The sequence below is a fragment of the Elephantulus edwardii genome, unplaced genomic scaffold (genome assembly GCF_000299155.1).
Source record: "Elephantulus edwardii isolate Elephantulus edwardi_28Jun2011 unplaced genomic scaffold, EleEdw1.0 scaffold00109, whole genome shotgun sequence".
Taxonomy (NCBI): domain Eukaryota; kingdom Metazoa; phylum Chordata; class Mammalia; order Macroscelidea; family Macroscelididae; genus Elephantulus; species Elephantulus edwardii.
In genome coordinates this window covers 7,971,295-7,988,955 of record NW_006399859.1, presented here as the reverse complement: position 1 = coordinate 7,988,955, position 17,661 = coordinate 7,971,295, and the positions used below count along the sequence as shown (strand labels likewise).

The window sequence follows — 17,661 nt, the reverse complement described above, 5'->3', positions numbered from 1 at the left end:
AATGAATGAATGGAAATAAAAAATCTCTGTAAATGTTCATTAAAATTATTAAAATAAAATTTTAAAAAAATACAACTAACAGGTAAACTAAACTGTCTCGCTTTTTGGATGAGTGCATCAGAGACACTTGGGAAATTTCTTTAAACGAACCTGCCACCTTAGAACTCAGGTGTGAGAGGAGCTGCATAGTCTGCGAAATCACAGATTACAGTGGCAAAGAGTTTAAGGCTGGCGTCCAGCATGTAGGAAAAGCATAACTCTTGTTATCACATTATTATGACTTTTATTATTATTTGATCTTGATGCCTCTTTGTTGCCAATACCCTTCAAATGACTGCATTAAAAATTAGGTAGTATGCCTGTTTAAAATCATCAATGACTTCCTTGAGCTTTCAGGATTAAATCTATACATTTTATCAGGAAATACAGGGTTACTGGAGGCAAAAAAAACTCACCCTTTTTCTTTGCCCTACTTCTGGTTTCTCCTATATTTATCTGCTCTAGCCTGATGGCTTCTATTTTTTTGAGGGGTTACAACATAAGAGGAAATTTCTAACTTCCTGTGAGCTGTGTCTCTATGACTCTATGTTCTTCATCTCTACTGTTAATTCTTACTGTTGAAGCACTATCTTTATGCTGTTTGCTCCCAGTAATAACATACAATATATCCAGCTGCCTACCTGTCATCTCCCTTTAGACAGCTTAATAGAACTCAAAAACTTGGAGGTCCAAAATGAAAATCTTAGTTCCCCTCAAACTTGTTTCTCACTGAACCTTTCTTCCCTTCTTAACAACCATGAAGTTGCTCAAGTCACAATTCCTGAGATATCCTTGGTTCTTCCCTCTCCCTCTTCCTGCATATCTCATTCACTGACAAGCTTCATTTTTTTTCAACCTTCAAAATGTATTTTCCATCTATTTCTACTTTCCATTGTCACTACCCTGGACTAATGCATAGTCTCCTCCCTTCTTTATGAAATATTAATCTGATTACATCTTTTGCTTGTTAAACCCTTCCAACAGTTTCTCTTACGGCTCTTTCAAATAAAATACAAGTTTCATACCATATGTACGTATAGGGACTCATATAATAGAATCCCTGTCAATTTTCCAAACTCACACAGCAGTAAAATAACCCACCCCCTAGCAAGCAGCCCACCTAGCTCAACACCAAGAATAGCAGCCTGCCTTCCTGTGTCTTTGGGTCTTTGGGTAGTAGCTTCCTATTTTCAATAAGCGAAAAGCATTTGAATAGACAGAACTGACACGTGCTCAGCCTCACGTGGGAGCAGGAAGGTCCCTTAGCTACAGCACAAAAGGCCTCTTTGCCTTGTCTCTTCCACAACAATGTCTATCAGTTGCTTAGAGGGCTTCCATTGCACTTTCTTCACCAGCCACCCTCACAGTTGTCAAGCTGGACAAATTACAGGGGTAAAAGTAACCCACACATGCGTACTGCACCTACACACCTTAAAACAGGCCCAGGCTATTCCCCTCGAAACACTACTGTTTCCAGAGCCCACAAGTGGGAAGTCTGGACCTGACAAGTAGGGAGAATGAGGTGCAGTATTTTAGCACGTTCATCAGCTTGATGGCACACTTGCTCTATGCTCAGACACATCCACTGCGGTCACTCTGCCCCAGAGAGCTCTCCAAATGCACGATGGCGTTCTATCTCTTCTCCCACTTGTGATTTGTTTAGTGGCTTCCAAGGACAACCAGAAAGCTGAGTGACCATGAATTCTACACGTCCATAAACATGTCTTAATGAATCTAAAATGATAATAAAACACAGTGCTTTGCAAATAGCAAAAGATGCATGCATTCTAAATAATTAAAAACTGCTTCCTGAAGGAATGGGTATGATAAAACCTAATGTCAACAATGCCTAAGTACTTTCTTCTCTACGTGCCTGGAATTAAAAACAAAACTGTATTTACTCAGTTTCTACAAATATTTCTAGGATGCTGAAGAGAAGATCATTTACTGTCTACATGCAGGGCATCTCAAGGGCTTCTGTCAGGGAACACAGAAGGCTTCGGATGCAATCTGTGGGTTTTGGAGGCTACCTGACTTGGTACCACTTATCTATGTATACTGGAAGGTTCTTTCACTTCCCTAAAACCCAGTTTGTCTATAAATTGATGATATCATTTCTTTATTGCAGAGCTGTTGTGGGGTTTAAGGAGATAAAGCAGGTAAAGAATCTAAGGCCACATAAATGCTAAGTAAAAGATGAGGTACAGGCATACCTCATTTTACTGTTCTTCACCGATAATGCAAAATTTTCTTAACAAATTGAAGATTTGTGGCAATGTGCTTACTTTCTGTTATTCTTCAGCAATTCTCACTTGTTCCATTTTTACATTACTATGGTGACAATTAGTAGTTATCAATTACTGACCTCCTGCCATCTCCCTTCTGGATCTTCACCCAGTGCTCCACTTGGGACATGCTGCTCTTCTTCTGGCTGTGCTTCTCGGGGTTGGTCCTGGGAGGAAAGGCCCGCTGGTACCCACCAGTTTCATTCTGCTCTCCTGGACCATATGAGGCAGGCATCATACCATTCTTCTCTGCTCGTTGTGGCTGAGCCTGCTGGCCTCTCGAACCACCAGGTAAATCCACAAACAGGCCATCCTCCTCAGCAGGTGAGTAAGGGGACCGGGCTTTGCTCCTGTCCCGCTTGCCCTCCAGTGTGTCCCTCTGGGAACGGTACCGTTCTTCCTCTTGTTCTCGCCTCTCGAAGCCAAAGGAGTCATCATGGCCATAGTAAGGGCAGTCTCTCATGTGTCCAGGTCCCACGTGGCCACACTCGCGACAGGATTCAGTGTGGTTGGCCTGGGGGACTGCCTGCCGCTCCACCTTCTCCACATCCCTGCAATGACAGCAGCACATTCAGCCCACTCCGGATAGCATGCATGACATGTCTCCCAAAGTGAAGTGCCTTTCTCCCCACCACCTTGGGACAGAGTCCTAGTTCTGCCTGCATCTCAACCACCTGGAACATAGGTGATACAGCAAGGGCTCCATATGGTTTGCACAATTTAGATGTCAGAGGTAGGGAAACATGCTCCAGGCCAGCCTAGGTGAACCTGGATTGAGGCAGCCAGTCTACTTGACCACTTTGGTAAAAAGGCCCTGGTCCAGAGAGCCATCAATCCAGGAAATGGCCAAGCCATAGGATTCTCCATTTCAAGAAGCTGTTGTTATTGTGCTGTTGAGAGTCACAACCAACCCACAGCTGACTCTCCAGCGGGTTTTCAGAAGCGGTAAACCTCATGGGAGGAGACTGGCCATCCTTCTCCAGCAGAGCATCTAGTGGATTTAAACTGTGTACCTCTGGGATTGCAGTCCAGCTTCTGACCACTAGGCAACTACAGTTCCCTCAAATAGAAAGTATAAAATACAAATATCACTATTTATATCTCAACATCCAGATCCCAAGAGTCAATACAATCATCTCAGAATATCAATCATGATTAATCAGCACAGGCTAGGGCCAGAATTAACCTAGCAGTGGTAAGAATGCCACTCTAAAGTGAAAGTGTAGGCTCCTACAATCTGCTTCTTGCTGGTGCCGGCAGAGCTGATGGCCTTAACCTAGGCATGGAGAACTGAGACAAGTCATTCCTTGAGAAGAGCACATACATACTAACAGCTTTCCCACAAAAACCCAAAGCTTTGTGAAAAACAGTGCTTCTTTGGATAACCTTTTTTCTATCACTAGAGAAAACCTTTTTTCTATCACTAGGGAGGACTGGTGTCACTAGGAGCCACATCCCACCCCCCACCCCCCATCTTGTATCTCTTGATCATCCTTTGAGAAAAGCATTTCAGTTTTCATTTGTGGCTACCATTCTCCCAAGTCTTTCTTAGACCACATGGTTTGGGTACTGCTGATTCCAATCCCCATTAAATTAAACTGAGGCTCTAAAGACACAGTGGTTGGTTTAGGAGTTCACACATGACCCAATTCAGGCCAATCAGAGTTAGTCCTCTCTGTGATGCCAATAACTAAGAAAGCAAAGCTAAGAAATGCATTAAAAGGGGGTGGGGGGAAGTGCTAAAAATGTGGTTTGAGTTCCTGGATCTAGTCACACCTAAACCAGATACTGCCCCTTTCTCACGTTAGTCAGTTTTGAGTTCTGTTATTCATTCTGGAATAAGTCCTAACTGTTACGTCATTTTACAATAACAGCAATGGGATGTGATCCAGGGTCTATCATTTCCAATACTAAGAACATACGGGAAATAGTTAAGGGCCAACACTTTGAGGAAAAACAATCCTTATGTAAGCTTATAAAGGGGCAAGTCGGCTGCACAATGTACACATACTGGGTTTCAACTTTTTCTTTTTTCCTTTAACCCTCTGTACATCAGAGGCTTAATCCTAAACAAAATGCTGTAACCCCAACTGGTGCCCTTCCAGTTACCTGAGCTGGCTGTTATCTTCTGTACTATTTCTCAAATTCAGGAAACCAGCCAGGGGTGTTGGGCTGAGGCTGCTGCCTAGAAGATCAGAGATCGTTGTGCTCACTGGGTCACAACCCCGCCAAGTCACTGGCACTTTAAAACCTGGCACGTTGCTTTGGGTTTCATTTGCTCTGATGTTTCCAAGCAGTTACTCCAATTGTGAAACCTGAATAACCATACCACCTTGTTGCTCACACCCCAAAGATAAACAGCATCTTGTCCTGAGGCCAGATAGTGAAACAAATAAGCCACCTACAGGGATGATAACATAATTAAAGAGAAAAGAGAGTTCTTCAACTTTAGGACCCCAAGATTGTGAATATCATGTCTTGGTCCAAGCAACTGTGATATAAATTTTTCTTTCTTTCTTAATCAATTACTATGCATGTACTAGCACTTGTATATTTTCCACTGAGACAAGCAGAGGCAATGAGAAGAGTCTCTGCCTTCAAAGTTAGATCATTGTAGAGCCCAATTTAATCATGGTAACCATATTACTACTGTCCTCTTTCTCTTTCCCTCCCCCCCCAACCTCTCTTTCTCTCTCTCTCACACACACACATATTAGAATGTTCCCTAAAAATCCTCACCACTGGGCCAATAGGAAACATCATGATAGAGAAAAGACTGAACAGTCAACTACTTCATTTTACTTGGATCACCAATCAACACACATGGAAACAGCAGTCGTCAAGAACTCAAAAGACATATTGCATGGGGAAAATTTTCTGCCAAGGACCTCTCCAAAGGATTAAAGAGTGAGCAACGATGTCAGTTTATGAACCAAGGTGTAACTGATCCAAGCCATGGTCTTTCCAATTACTTCCTATGCATCTGAAAGTTAAACAATGAATAGGATGACAGAGGAGAACTGTGGTGTTGGAAGAATGCTGAATACCTCCCAGACTGCCAAAAGAACAAAGTCCATCTTGAAGGAAATGCAAATAGGGTGCTTCTTAGAGGCAAGGATGGAAAAAATTCATTTCACACATTGTAGGTATGTTGACAGGGGAGGCCAGACCCTGAAAAAAGATATCATGCTGGGAAAGGTAGAGAGAAAGAGAGGGGGACCCTCCACATGAGGGATTGACACAGTAACTCTACCAAATCTTAGCACTAGGCCACCAGAACTCCCTGACTAGAACAACGGGCTGGAGCATGTCAGAGAAGCTGAGGATGGAGCAGGATAGGACAAGGTGCAGATGTGTGGTTCACAGGGGGCTAGGAGTCGTAGTCATCTCAATGGCACCCAACAACAACAGCGGTCTTTTTAAGCACTGGAAATAATTGTATAGCTGTAAAACTTAGTCTTCACTGTATATTGCTATTAGCTGCCGCTGAGTCGGCTCCAACTCACAGCAACCTGATACGTAACAAGAGGTCCTCATTATGTCGCCTGCACCATCTGCTGCTATACTTGAGTTCACTGCGGCAGTTCACGATGCATTTTTAGTACTAATCTAGTGGATGGATCAGCCAGGTCTATATCAGACTACATTCTATTGGGATTCATAGGATTTTCATTGGCTAACTTTTGAAAGTCGATCACTAAGCCTTTATTCCTAGTCTGTTTAGTCTAGAAGCTCCAAAGAAACCCACATACCATGAGTGACCTTGCTGGTATTTGAAAGCCCAGTGGCATATCTTTCAGCATCCCAGCAACACTCCAGTCACCACGGTACAACAAATGAAGATTGGTAGAATAAGCAATGGGAGTTACTGATACTCCCACATATATCAACACTTCTGAAATAAATTTGATAAGAAAGGACCAATTCCCTTCTTCAGATCAACGCCTTATTATTTGCAAAAATATATTTTTAGACTCTGGCTAAATGAATGGTGGTCAACTTGCCACCTCGCTCCTAAATTTTTTAGATTACTCACAGTTCATCATTCCCATGGTTGCTGGGATTTACACAAGACATTTCTGTGCCCAAATGTGGAGACCATGGCTGCAGGTAGCAAAGGTGAAGACAATGTTTCTTCCTCTCCGCTCTGCCTGACTTAAACATTTAACTTACTGAGCTACATGATTTAAGGGGAGAAAAGAGGTGTTTTAGTTTCTCCCTGTCTCCTTGCATTTTCTACAACTTAACACATGACTTTTCAAATCTAGAGACTTGTCACAAGACAGATCTGCAGTGCTTGATTTAGCACAATGGTAGAAAAGAATGAAGCACTGCTCAGCTCTCATTGACTGTGCCATTCAGAAAACTCGACCATGCAGAGCACGGATGTTTAGAAGACGACTAGAAGTCTGCAGATGGACGGCTGCTGTTCCCGGGCAGGTCGCCACTATTATCTCGAACATTTAGAATCAGTGACTATCCCAAAATAGAGGCAATTCCTCATGTTTCAAGACCAATTAAGTTAACTCATTAATTTAATCCCTGTAATCATCTTATGAAATAAGAAAACAATGAAGCTTAACAAATTTATGTACTTTTTCCAAGAGCATACATATAAAAAGTGTTAGAGCTGTGATTTGAATCCAGATCAGCCTTTAGAAACTAAACTCTGGGGGGAAATAGTTAAAGCAAAAGAAAGAGATGAAATAAAATGGAAAAGATAAATCATTTGGCCTGAACTCTGCACTCCCGTTACCCTATTCTAACTGCCTTTTCCTCTGCCCTTAGCCCTAAGCTTGTATCCCAATTCCAAGCAACCCTACATCCCACTCTCAATTCCTTTAGACTAGCTAGAACTCTATCTCTGGTTCCCAGATTGAAGGACCTATCCTAGGCCTGTGTCAATCACCATGTTTCCTTCTTTGGCTACAGTAAATGGGTTAAGGTTTAAATATAATCTAGGCCTGCCTAATCAGAATCAATCGTAGAGCCAGAAAGACATTGGCTCTTCTCTACTGGCCTTTCAGTTAGGCTCTTCTCTATTGGCCTTTCAGTTACAGGACATGAGTCTGCAGCCACTGTAGCTATTTTGCCATCAGGACCTCAAGCTGCTTATGACCTCCCCATGGAGCTCAAGAATGAAGCCAACCCAGCAGTGGGACGAGCTCAGAGTCTAAGCAAAATTACTTGTAATGGCATTGGTTGAATCTTGAACCCAGCTATTTATTTGTAAAGTCAGATCTATTTTAAACTTTGCAGTGGCCAAGAAAATGGCTGTTTTTCTAAGTACAGAAGGCTGGCTGAGTTTTATATAATTTATAAACGAGATACCCAACATACCCACTATGCATAAAGAAAATGCCAGTTTGTATTGATAAGGATGGAAACATCTGAGTGAAACTCGGGGAAGGAGAAAAGGAAATGCTGCTGTTGGAGCCACGTACTTACAGAAATGGAGGATTTCCAAGGCATCAGACTGGAGCAAAGACAGGATTTATTCCCGCCTGATGAATAATTCTAACTATCCAAATGTCTGAACATCTTATTCTGATAAAAGAGAACACTTCATAAATCTGAATATGCTTTTATAACAATTTCCTCTTTCCAAATGTTAAGGGGGGAGATTCTATCATCCCCTATTCTGACTCAGATGATAGAATCAGTTGATTTAGGGGGGAAATATGATAGAAAGGAACCTTGGGCAAACATGAACATCAGCAAACTGACTCACAGCTGACCCTCCCTGGGTCTCTGCACTGTCAGGTGCTTAACAGACTGCTTGTCTTTCTCCCTTAGAGCGGCCAATGGATTCCAACCCCCAGAAAGGCCTGACCTGTCGGTTAGCAGTGCAACTCTCTATGGAGGAGGTGACCAGAGCTCCCCAAGAGCAAAGAATGTGCAAACTGTCAAAAAGTTCAGAGGACAGTTAGGAATAATTCAATAGCCTAAGACCAATGAGGAAAGGAAGAAGCTATTATAAAACCAATATCTGGCAGTTAATCCCAAATTCTCCAGGTAGAAAAAAGTAGAATACAGCCATACCTAACCAAGCAAATTAACCCTCAGGTGTTCAAGGCAGACTTCATTACATAATCACAACTCCTCCCCTGTTAAGCCTGGTCTGATGCTCAGACTCTCAGACTCTCTTCTAAACAGGAACCCAGTCAGCTACTATTAATTGAGCAAAGTGTGCACACAAAGGGGGGAAAAAATGCAGTTTCCTTCCTTAATCTAAAGAAATCTGTACTACAACACAGGGAACTCTTGGAGCTCAAATTATGAGAGGACACACACTGGAAGTTGTTGTTGTTGTTGTTGTTATCAGGTCAAGTACAACTCATAGCAACCCTTACGAATAATAGTCCTGAACCCTGCTCTATCCATGCCTTCCTCATCCTCATCATCTCTGACACACCTGAGTCATCGTGTTGCAGTGCCATGTCAATCCATCTCAGTGAGGGTCTTCCTCTCTTTAGATGACTCTCCACCTTTCCAAGCATGCTGTTTCTTTCCATGGAATAGCCTTTCCTAGCAACATATCCAAAGTATGTGAGACAAAGTGTCACTCTTCTTGCCTCCAAGGAGAACTCTGGCTCTTCTTTTTCCAAGATGCTTGTTTGTTCTTTTGTGAATGGTGAATGGAACCACGTGAATGATGGCAATAAAGATAAAGCATAGAATACACTAGGATTTGCTAGATTGAATACACTCCCACTGCTGTGGAGTCTGAGTCAACTCATCCTCCACTGGGTTTGTGGAGCCTGTAAATCACATGCAGCAGGAGCTGAAGGCAGATCCAAACTACCAGAGGTGCTGCCTTTGGGTTCGGAGCACAGCTCCCTACAAAGTACACCATTAGAACAGCATTTGTTATGTTATACGAAAACAATAACAAACTCTATATTTTCCTGAGAATGAAAAGAGGGGCAGGCACAAGAGCTGAGAGGGTTGAATTCTTGAATTTTGGGGGATTTGTTTCCACAGCTTCTCTATGAAAAGGAAGTTTGGTTGAGACAGATTAAAAGTTCAAGATGGAGAGGAAGAAGGAGAAAACTCTCCCTCCTGTGACCGAGCTCCAAGCCCAGCTGTCAGCAACACAGGCTGTCAAAGTCATAGGCTAAAGGCGAGCTCAGAAGAATCAAGAAGAATGGAAGAAGTGTCAGAATACTAGATAGAGATTACCAAACAGTAACCTGATTTTCAAGACAAAGGAAAAACAATTGCAGTAATAGCCAGACTGGAGTGCCTATCATCAACCTTTGCAAGAGACTCCACTGTTTCTTGACCAGGCAGATTTCAGAGCACCAGCAAAGGAAGAACTGAGAAAATGCAAACTCAGTAGAGAAATAGTCAAAGCAATGCTGTCACCGTGTGCTGCTGTCAAGTCAGGTCTGACTGACAGTGGCCCAATGCACACTGCCTAACACTGAGCCATCCTCCCAATCACACCTCTGGGCTTGAGCCCATTGTCACAGTCACTGTGTCAGACAGACATCAGGTCTACACAGTTCACGGAAGAGGAGATACAAGTGGTCAATAAATAAGGAAGATCTCCATGATCGTACAAATATGTAATCAATCAACCAGGTCCTATTTATTTACACAGCAGATGGGCAAAAATGAAGGACTGATAATATGAACTACTGGCAAAGATGTGGGGAGATGAGTAAATCTTTTGTCTTTTTTTAAACATATAAGCGGTAGTAATTAAAGTTTTAAAATGCATTGTACTCTGACCCAGCAATTTAAAAGTCTTCCACATGTAGAGGAATGTACAAGGTTCGTTCATTATAGCACTGTTTATAATAGTAAAAACTTAGGGGAAGGAGGAATGATGTCCAATACTTACTGACACATGCTTAAATACATTAAAGTGCATCTACAGTACAGAAAATCATACAACAATAAAAAAGTAAAGTTGACTGACATATACTGATACAGAATGGCCTTCAAGATTAAATCATCCATGCTCATTTCAGGGCTATAGTGTTCTCTCTGAAACCCTGTTCTGACTAACATTCCTCTTCTGACTTCTCTCAGGGAATTGTCTATAGACAACTGACCCGTGAATTTCAAGATCCTGGACTATATCCTCAGAACTTACTTTTCAAGGCCGTAGCCTTCTGAAAGCAGTTTGCCAGGCCTTAATTCCACAGTACACTGTTTCTAGGTAGATGTGAATGGCCAACCCTTTGATTAGCAACTAAAGCCTTTAACTACTGTGCTATCAAGGCTCCTTACACTGAGCATCGAGTGAACTATACCCTTAGGGAGCTCATGGTGGCATAGTCCACAGAAAGATGTACCGCTAATCAATGTTGCCCGTTTCTAGCAGTTTGAATCCACTGGCCACACTGGGAGAAAGCTAGGCTGTCTCCTCTCACAGGGCTTCATAGCCTTGGAAACATGATAAAGAGCAGATATGGAGCCAGCTTGAAAGCAGTCAGTTTGAGATTATGAGTTAACTGTATCCTTGGATGGATGACTCGAGGGAAGGGGCAGCTGCTAGATACTCTTGGGTCAGCCTTCAGCAATGTGGTGGGCCATCTGTGGTATATTTTTAGTTTGCAAGATCTTTTCTTGCCTGTTCTCTGTCAACTCCCAATCTGGTGCCCCAAGGTTGTTCCATTTATCACTCAGAAGAGAAGAAAAACAGAAACACAGACATAGCAGTATCCCAGAGTCTATGGCTGTGTTTCACTTCCTCATGCTTCACTATTTCTCTGTGTTTAATGAAGAGATTAGACTAGATAACTTTTAGGAGACCTTCTAACTCTCAGACTTTTTTTTCTTAGCCATTTATATACTCTCCTCCAGAAAGTATTCATTATTAAAAAGGACTTCAAAGACAGACCATGACTTCACACAGGTTTAATGAATTGTGGCATTCCAGGCACCAAAGCAGGCTTATCTGGGTCATCATCCTAGAATGAAAACAGCTCTGGCAGGGATGCCCCATCAGGACTGACCTCTTGAGCGACGATCGAGACAGCACCTGTGCAGCCTGGTTCATGGCTCGGATCCAAGCATTCATGTCTTCCAAGGTGTCAGCACTGAAGTAGTAAGTCCTCATGCCTGAGTGCTCGGCCTGAGACCCCACTGTGGAGCTGTTATAGATGAGGGCTCGCATCCCTGTGTGTACAGCCTGTGTGTGGAGACAAGAACCCAGGTCAGAGAGAGGTTAGTGGACAGGATCCTTCTTCTAGAAGCAAAACCAAGAAGATACATCAGCCGTGTTCTTGTAGCTTCCAAATTAAAAGCCCAAGCATCACCAGACAGGTGTTCACACACCTGGAAAACGTCGTCACAGTCTGGATTCTCCTTCTTACTGCAGGCAGGCCCAGTGACAGCTGTGTCTGTTCCTGAGAGTAAAAGCCCTGCAGCTGAACCTGTTTTCTATTTCTCTTTCTCCCGTTTAGAGAAAATACTCAGACAAGGTTTATATGAGAAAGAGGCTTATTTTGCAGAAGTAGACTATTGAGAATCCCTGCTTTGTTTCCTCTGAAGCACAAAGCTCCTTCTTTGGCTACAATCAGACTAGAACTGAGTCAAGATCAGCTGCAATAGCAGACGGCTTGATGAGGATGTTCACTGTGCTTCACTGGCAGGGGGTGGGAGAGGTGCGGGAAAGTAATGTGCTGTTCCAGCTCTCTAAAGGGCGCAACAAAGCCTGACACTTACCAAAAGCTCCTGAACCTACAACATGCTAGGAAGTCTCAAGGTGTTTTCATATGCATCCTTGCAAAGAATCTGTGAAAGGTCCTGGGAATGAAGACTGATGAGCGATCAGTCTGCTTTGTGAGCCAGACACAGCTCCAGTCAAGCAAGGAGCCTGTCCTGTAAATGTGCAAGGAACAGAGGAAGACGGTATAAAAGAGGGAGACTTCCTGGGTGCCTACTATGTGTCTCCTAGGCACTTCTATAGTAATGCCAACCAGCTACTGTCCAGCTGCCCAAGACTCATGGTGAACCACACCTGTCAGAGGCGAAACAGGGTTTTCAAAGACTGACTTTTCAGGAGCACACAGCCAGTCTTGTTTTGCATCTCTGTGTGGACTTGAACCTCCAATCCTTCAGTCAGCAAGCAAGTACATTAACCATCTGTGCTTCACAGTGACTCCCACCACAGCTATGTTGCTGTTGCTTGACATCAAATAAATTCAGAGCCATAGGACATGACAGAATTATCCAGTAGGTTTTTCTGGGCTGTAATTTTTACAAAGCCAGATGACTAGGTCTTTCTCCCATGAAACCACTTAGTGAATTCGAACTGCCAACATTTCCGTTAGCAGCTAAGCACCTAATTATGCTATCAGGGTTGCTTTCCACAACGGCCATCATGTTAGTCCCAATAGCCTTGTGTCCAGCAGAAAAATTTCTGTTTCCCAGCTATGCAAATGAAGGTCTGAGAGGACAAAAAGCTAAGTCTTTTTGATGTTAAAAAGATGAAAAGTAACTTTTCCTATTTCCACAAATGGTAAGATTCTTCATTACGTTTGGCATTATTTTTGTTACACACTTGTTTATCTATTTGCTCATTATCTATATACTCTCTCTTGGACATAAACTCTATGAGAACAGATACTTTGCCTAATGTGTTCACTACTGTATCCCCTGGAACAATGGCTGGACAAAGTACTCAATAAATATTTGCTAAATGAATTAATGGAAGAATGAAGATTTCCATATAGATAAGTCAGACTCTGAGCCCACAGCACTCTGTATAATGCTCTCAGGTGCTATTCAGAAGCAAATGTTATGGCAGCACTGGTGGCCTACTGGCAAGAAGCTGCACTGCAAATCCAGAGGCGTGCAGTTCGAATCTACCAGGTACTCCATGGAGAAGGATGGACAATCTCCTCCTGTGCAATTAACTACCTCTGAAGCCCGCCAGGGGGTCAGGTTCAGGTCAGTTCCAACTTGACAATAAAGAAGTAAATGTTACTACCCTAAACAACTTGGTAACTGTAACAACGGGCAGAGGAATGGAAGAGATTGTGAAGATGGCATGGGATAAAGCTAAACTTGGATCTGTTGTTCATAAGGCCATTATGAGTCATAGTTGATTCAAGAATCCTAACAACAGCATTCGGATCATAATCTAGATTCACAGTGAAAGGCAAATCCCACACAAGGATCATTCAGAGGAAGCAAAATTAAAGGAACAACTAAAAGCTGGAAAAGAACTTATTTCTAGAATCACTTCTAGTTATGGATGAAAATTTATCAGTTTAATTGTCAGTGTTTACTTCTACTCCCCACACTCCTAATCATTCAGATCCAACAAGCATATTAAGTATCACCTGCTTCAGACATTGATATAGCTAAGTCAATCTAGGTCAGTGTCAAGGGAGAACAGGCAAACACAGCATTCATCCAAGGGTACCTACAGAGGCTGATGTCTATCTAATTCCCGAGTTTGTTGTAAAAGGTATAATTTATAGGAAGAATTCCTCTATTTTTTTCGGTAAAGACGTGGCAACAAAAATGAAACAAGAAGGGACTTGTACATGTCTTCCTGGAATAAGCAAACGTTCTTAGAAAAGTTCCCCAGGACAATGACACCACAAGATTTCTAACACCCACTTCCAGCTGTTCAACTAAGTCACAGGGTCCTGAAACAGGTACTCATCCTACCAGATAAAAGATCTCCCACAAGTGTAAGGAACCCTGAAAAATATTACAGAGAAAGCCCTTGCTGTACAAATCACAGAACGCTCTTTAAACATGCAGGGTGTGTTTGCTTATCTGCCTGCAAATGAGCCTTGGCAGTTAAATCTACCATCACAAAAGAGTTACGCACGATAGCAAAGAAAACGCTCTTTACTAATAAAACTGGAGTATGTGCTGTGCCCAGCTGCTTTTGGGTCTGAAGAACAAGTTCTCAACTACATAATTCTGGAGCTTGGGTATATTGGGTATAATAACTGTGAATAGCACATACAAGAAAGGTTGAGGTGAACTTCTCTTGCATTACTAGTATAACTGTTAAATGTTATAGCTGTTTGGAAAACAGCTTGGTAGTTCCTGCAAAAGTCAAATATACACACTGCCCTTGAGTCGGAACCTGAGTCATAGCTCACTCTCCAATTGTTTTAATTTTTTTTTAAATTATAACTGTGACTGTAATGAAAGTTTACAGAAAAGTTAGATTTTCATTAATTCATTGTTGCACATATTCCTCACCCTCCCTCCCTTCCCCCTCCCCCAGTTCAGTTTCTTTCTTTCTTTTTTTCTTAAAATTTTATTATTTTGTGTATGTGTACTGTCAAATCAGATATGACTGATACAGGAGGAGATTGCGTCTCTTTCTGCAGCAAGCTTCTGGTGTATTTGAACCATGCACCTCTGGGATTGCAGTGCAGCTTGTTGCCACTAGGCCACTAGAACTCCCTTCAGTTTCTGTTTTTAAAAAAATTCATTCATTATTGCACAATTTTCTCCCTCCCATATAGTAATATGACTATTACTCATTTATAATAAAAATTAACATCCTGATAGATCTATAACATGGATGAATCACCAAAAGCATTATGCTAAGTAAGTCAATCACAGAGGGACAATACTGCATCTTACACAAAATACTTAGAATGGGCAAATGCATAATTACAGAACGTAGATTTGTGGTTAGCAAGGTCTGGGAAGGAGAGGAAATGGGAGTCATTGCTTAGGTGTAGAAGGGGGAATGAATTATTTTTCTTTTTTAAAAAAAATGTATTATTAATTTCAAAGAAAATTTACAGAGACTTTGGATTTCCATTCATTGTTGCACTTTTCTCCCCTCTCAATCCTCCCCCCTAGTACCCTATCCTCTTGGAAAAGTAAAATTCTTTCATTGTTTTACAATCCCTCCCCCCCAGGTCCACTTCACTATGCAGCCTTTGCTCTGGACTCCTGTCATGACAAAAATACCTAATCACATATCCCTTTTAAACTGCTTTCCCCCTCATCTGTTTTAATTAAGTATACATTACTGAACCCATCTTTCTCAGTCTCCCCCCAAACCCGAGGTCAGTCCTGTTTTACAACAGTGGCACCATGCAGTATTTGTCCTTTTGTGACTGAGATACTTCACACAGCATAATGTCCTCCAGGCTCACCCATTTTGAGTAATATTGCATGAGTTCCTTGTTTTTCAATGCAGCATAGTGTTCCATTGTGTGAACATACCACAGCTTCTCTATTCATTCATTTGTTGATGGGCACTTAGGTTGTTTTCAACTCCTTGCTATTGTGAACAAAGCCACGGTAAACATGGGTGTGCATATATCTGCTTGGATGTCAGTTATGGTCTCTTTGGGGTATATTCCCAGTAGTGGAATTGCTGGATCAAATGGTATCTCTATTTGCAACTTTTTGAGAAAGCGCCATACCGCCTTCCACAGTGGTTGCACCATTTTACACTCCCACCAACAGTGAATAAGGGATCCACTTTCTCCACAACCTCGCCAGCATTTGTTGCTTGCTATTCTGCTAAATTTTGCTATTCTGACTGGGGTGAGATATCTCATAGTTGTTTTAATTTGCATCTCTCTTAGAGCTAGGGATTTTGAACATTTCTTCATGTATTTGTTAGCTATCTGAATGTCTTCTTTGGTGAAGTGTCTGTTCATTTCCTGTGCCCATTTTTCTACTGGATTATTTACCTTTATCTTTTTGTGTTGCTCAAGTATTTTATAAATTCTGGATATAAGTCCATTATCTGATATGTCATTTCCAAATACTTTTTCCCAGCCGGTGGCTTCCCTTTTCACCCTGTTGGAGAAGTTTTTGGATGTGAATAGGGATTTGATTCTTAGAAGATCTATTTATCTATTTAATCTTCTCCTGGTTGTAGGCTTTTCAGGATACTTGGAAGACTGTTTATGTTGTGGATTAGGACTTCTAGTGTTGTTCCTAGCTTTATTTGGTTGTAGTCCTAGGTCCATGATCTACCTTGAGTTGGTTTTTGTATATGCAGTGAGGTGTGGATCTTACTTGAGTCTTTTGCATATACTTTTACAATTTTGCCAACACCATTTGCTAAAAAGGCTGTCATTTCCCCACTTAACTGATTTCATCTTCTTGTCAAAAATCAGCTGATAATTAGATAGATGGGTTGTTCTCCGGGCTCTCAATTCTATTCCATTGATCTATGTGTCTGTCATTGTACTAGTGCCATGCTGTTTTAAACACCATGGCAGTATAGTAGGATTTGAAATCAGGGAGTGAGATACCTCCTACCTTTCTTCTATTTTTAAGGTGTGCTTTGCTTATTCGGGGCTTCTTTCCATTCCAAATGAAACTGGAGATTTCCTTTTCCATCTCGTTGAAGAATGGGATTGGCATTTGTATTGGGATTACATTCAATGTGTAAATCGCCTTTAGTAGTATTGCCATTTTTACAATATTGAGTCTTCCTATCCATGAGCAAGGGATATTCTTCCCCTTCTCCAGGTCTCTTTTTGTTTCTTGTAGTAACGTTTTGTAATTTTCTTTGCATAGATCTTTTGTGCTTCTAGTTATATTTACTCCCAAATATTTAATCTTGTGATTAGCTATTGTGAATGGTATTGTTTTTCTTAGTTGGGAATAAATTTTTGTGATAGAAAAAGTTGGAAATGGATAGTGCTAATGGCTGCATAGCAAGAGGAATGAAATCAATGCCACTGAACTGTGCATGTAAAAATGTTGAAATGCAAAGTTTTTGTTATGTATATCTTTACCACAATCACAGGAAAAGAAAACAAGGGGTGGGGGGAGTGAAGGTGTTCCCTCTTCTCTTGGCCATGTCCAAAGTATTCAGATCCACAGTCTTCTCGTCCCCAGTCTATTGTTGCTGTGTGTCACTGAGTGGGAACCAACTCATAGCTGACTGCTCAGTAGGTTTTTAAGAAGCTGCACAGGAAAAGACTGTCCATATTTCCCCCTTGAAGAAGCTGGTGAATCTGAACGGAGAGCCTTTGGGTTGGTAGCACAACTCCTTACTCACTAGGCCATCAGAACTCTCACCTTAAAGGGATTCCTGGTTCCTCTTCCTTTTGCTCTTTCCTTTCCAATGAATACAGTCCTATTAGACAATGTCTCACGATTGGATGGAAAAAAAGAAAAGCTAATCTAGGTTCCCCAGATTTCTTGGCACAACTTGGTGAGCACGTCCAGGGCAGCATCTGTTAACTGAAATATATCAATTGGTATACCATCTATTCCTGGAGCCATATTTTTTGCCATGTCCTTCAAAGCAGCCTGAACTTCTTCTTTCATCACCATAGGCTCTTGCTCATATGTTGTTTCATTAAATTCTTCTGTGTCTTCCAATTCCTTTCGATACAGTGACTCAGTATATTCCTTCCATCTT

At 41.7% G+C, this 17,661-nt stretch overlaps 1 protein-coding gene across 1 annotated transcript in view; it reads right to left on the bottom strand.

Annotated features, from left to right (window-relative positions):
* The window catches only part of PLEKHA7 (pleckstrin homology domain containing, family A member 7), a 299,249-nt gene that overhangs the window by 38,279 nt on the left and 243,309 nt on the right, over nt 1-17,661 (bottom strand). Inside the window, exons 9-10 of the mRNA XM_006892043.1 lie at nt 11,294-11,469; nt 2,405-2,875 (exon numbers count right to left, since the gene is read on the bottom strand). Of these exons, the coding sequence (XP_006892105.1) occupies nt 2,405-2,875; nt 11,294-11,469 (647 nt within the window). The remainder of the gene's footprint in view (nt 1-2,404; nt 2,876-11,293; nt 11,470-17,661) is intronic.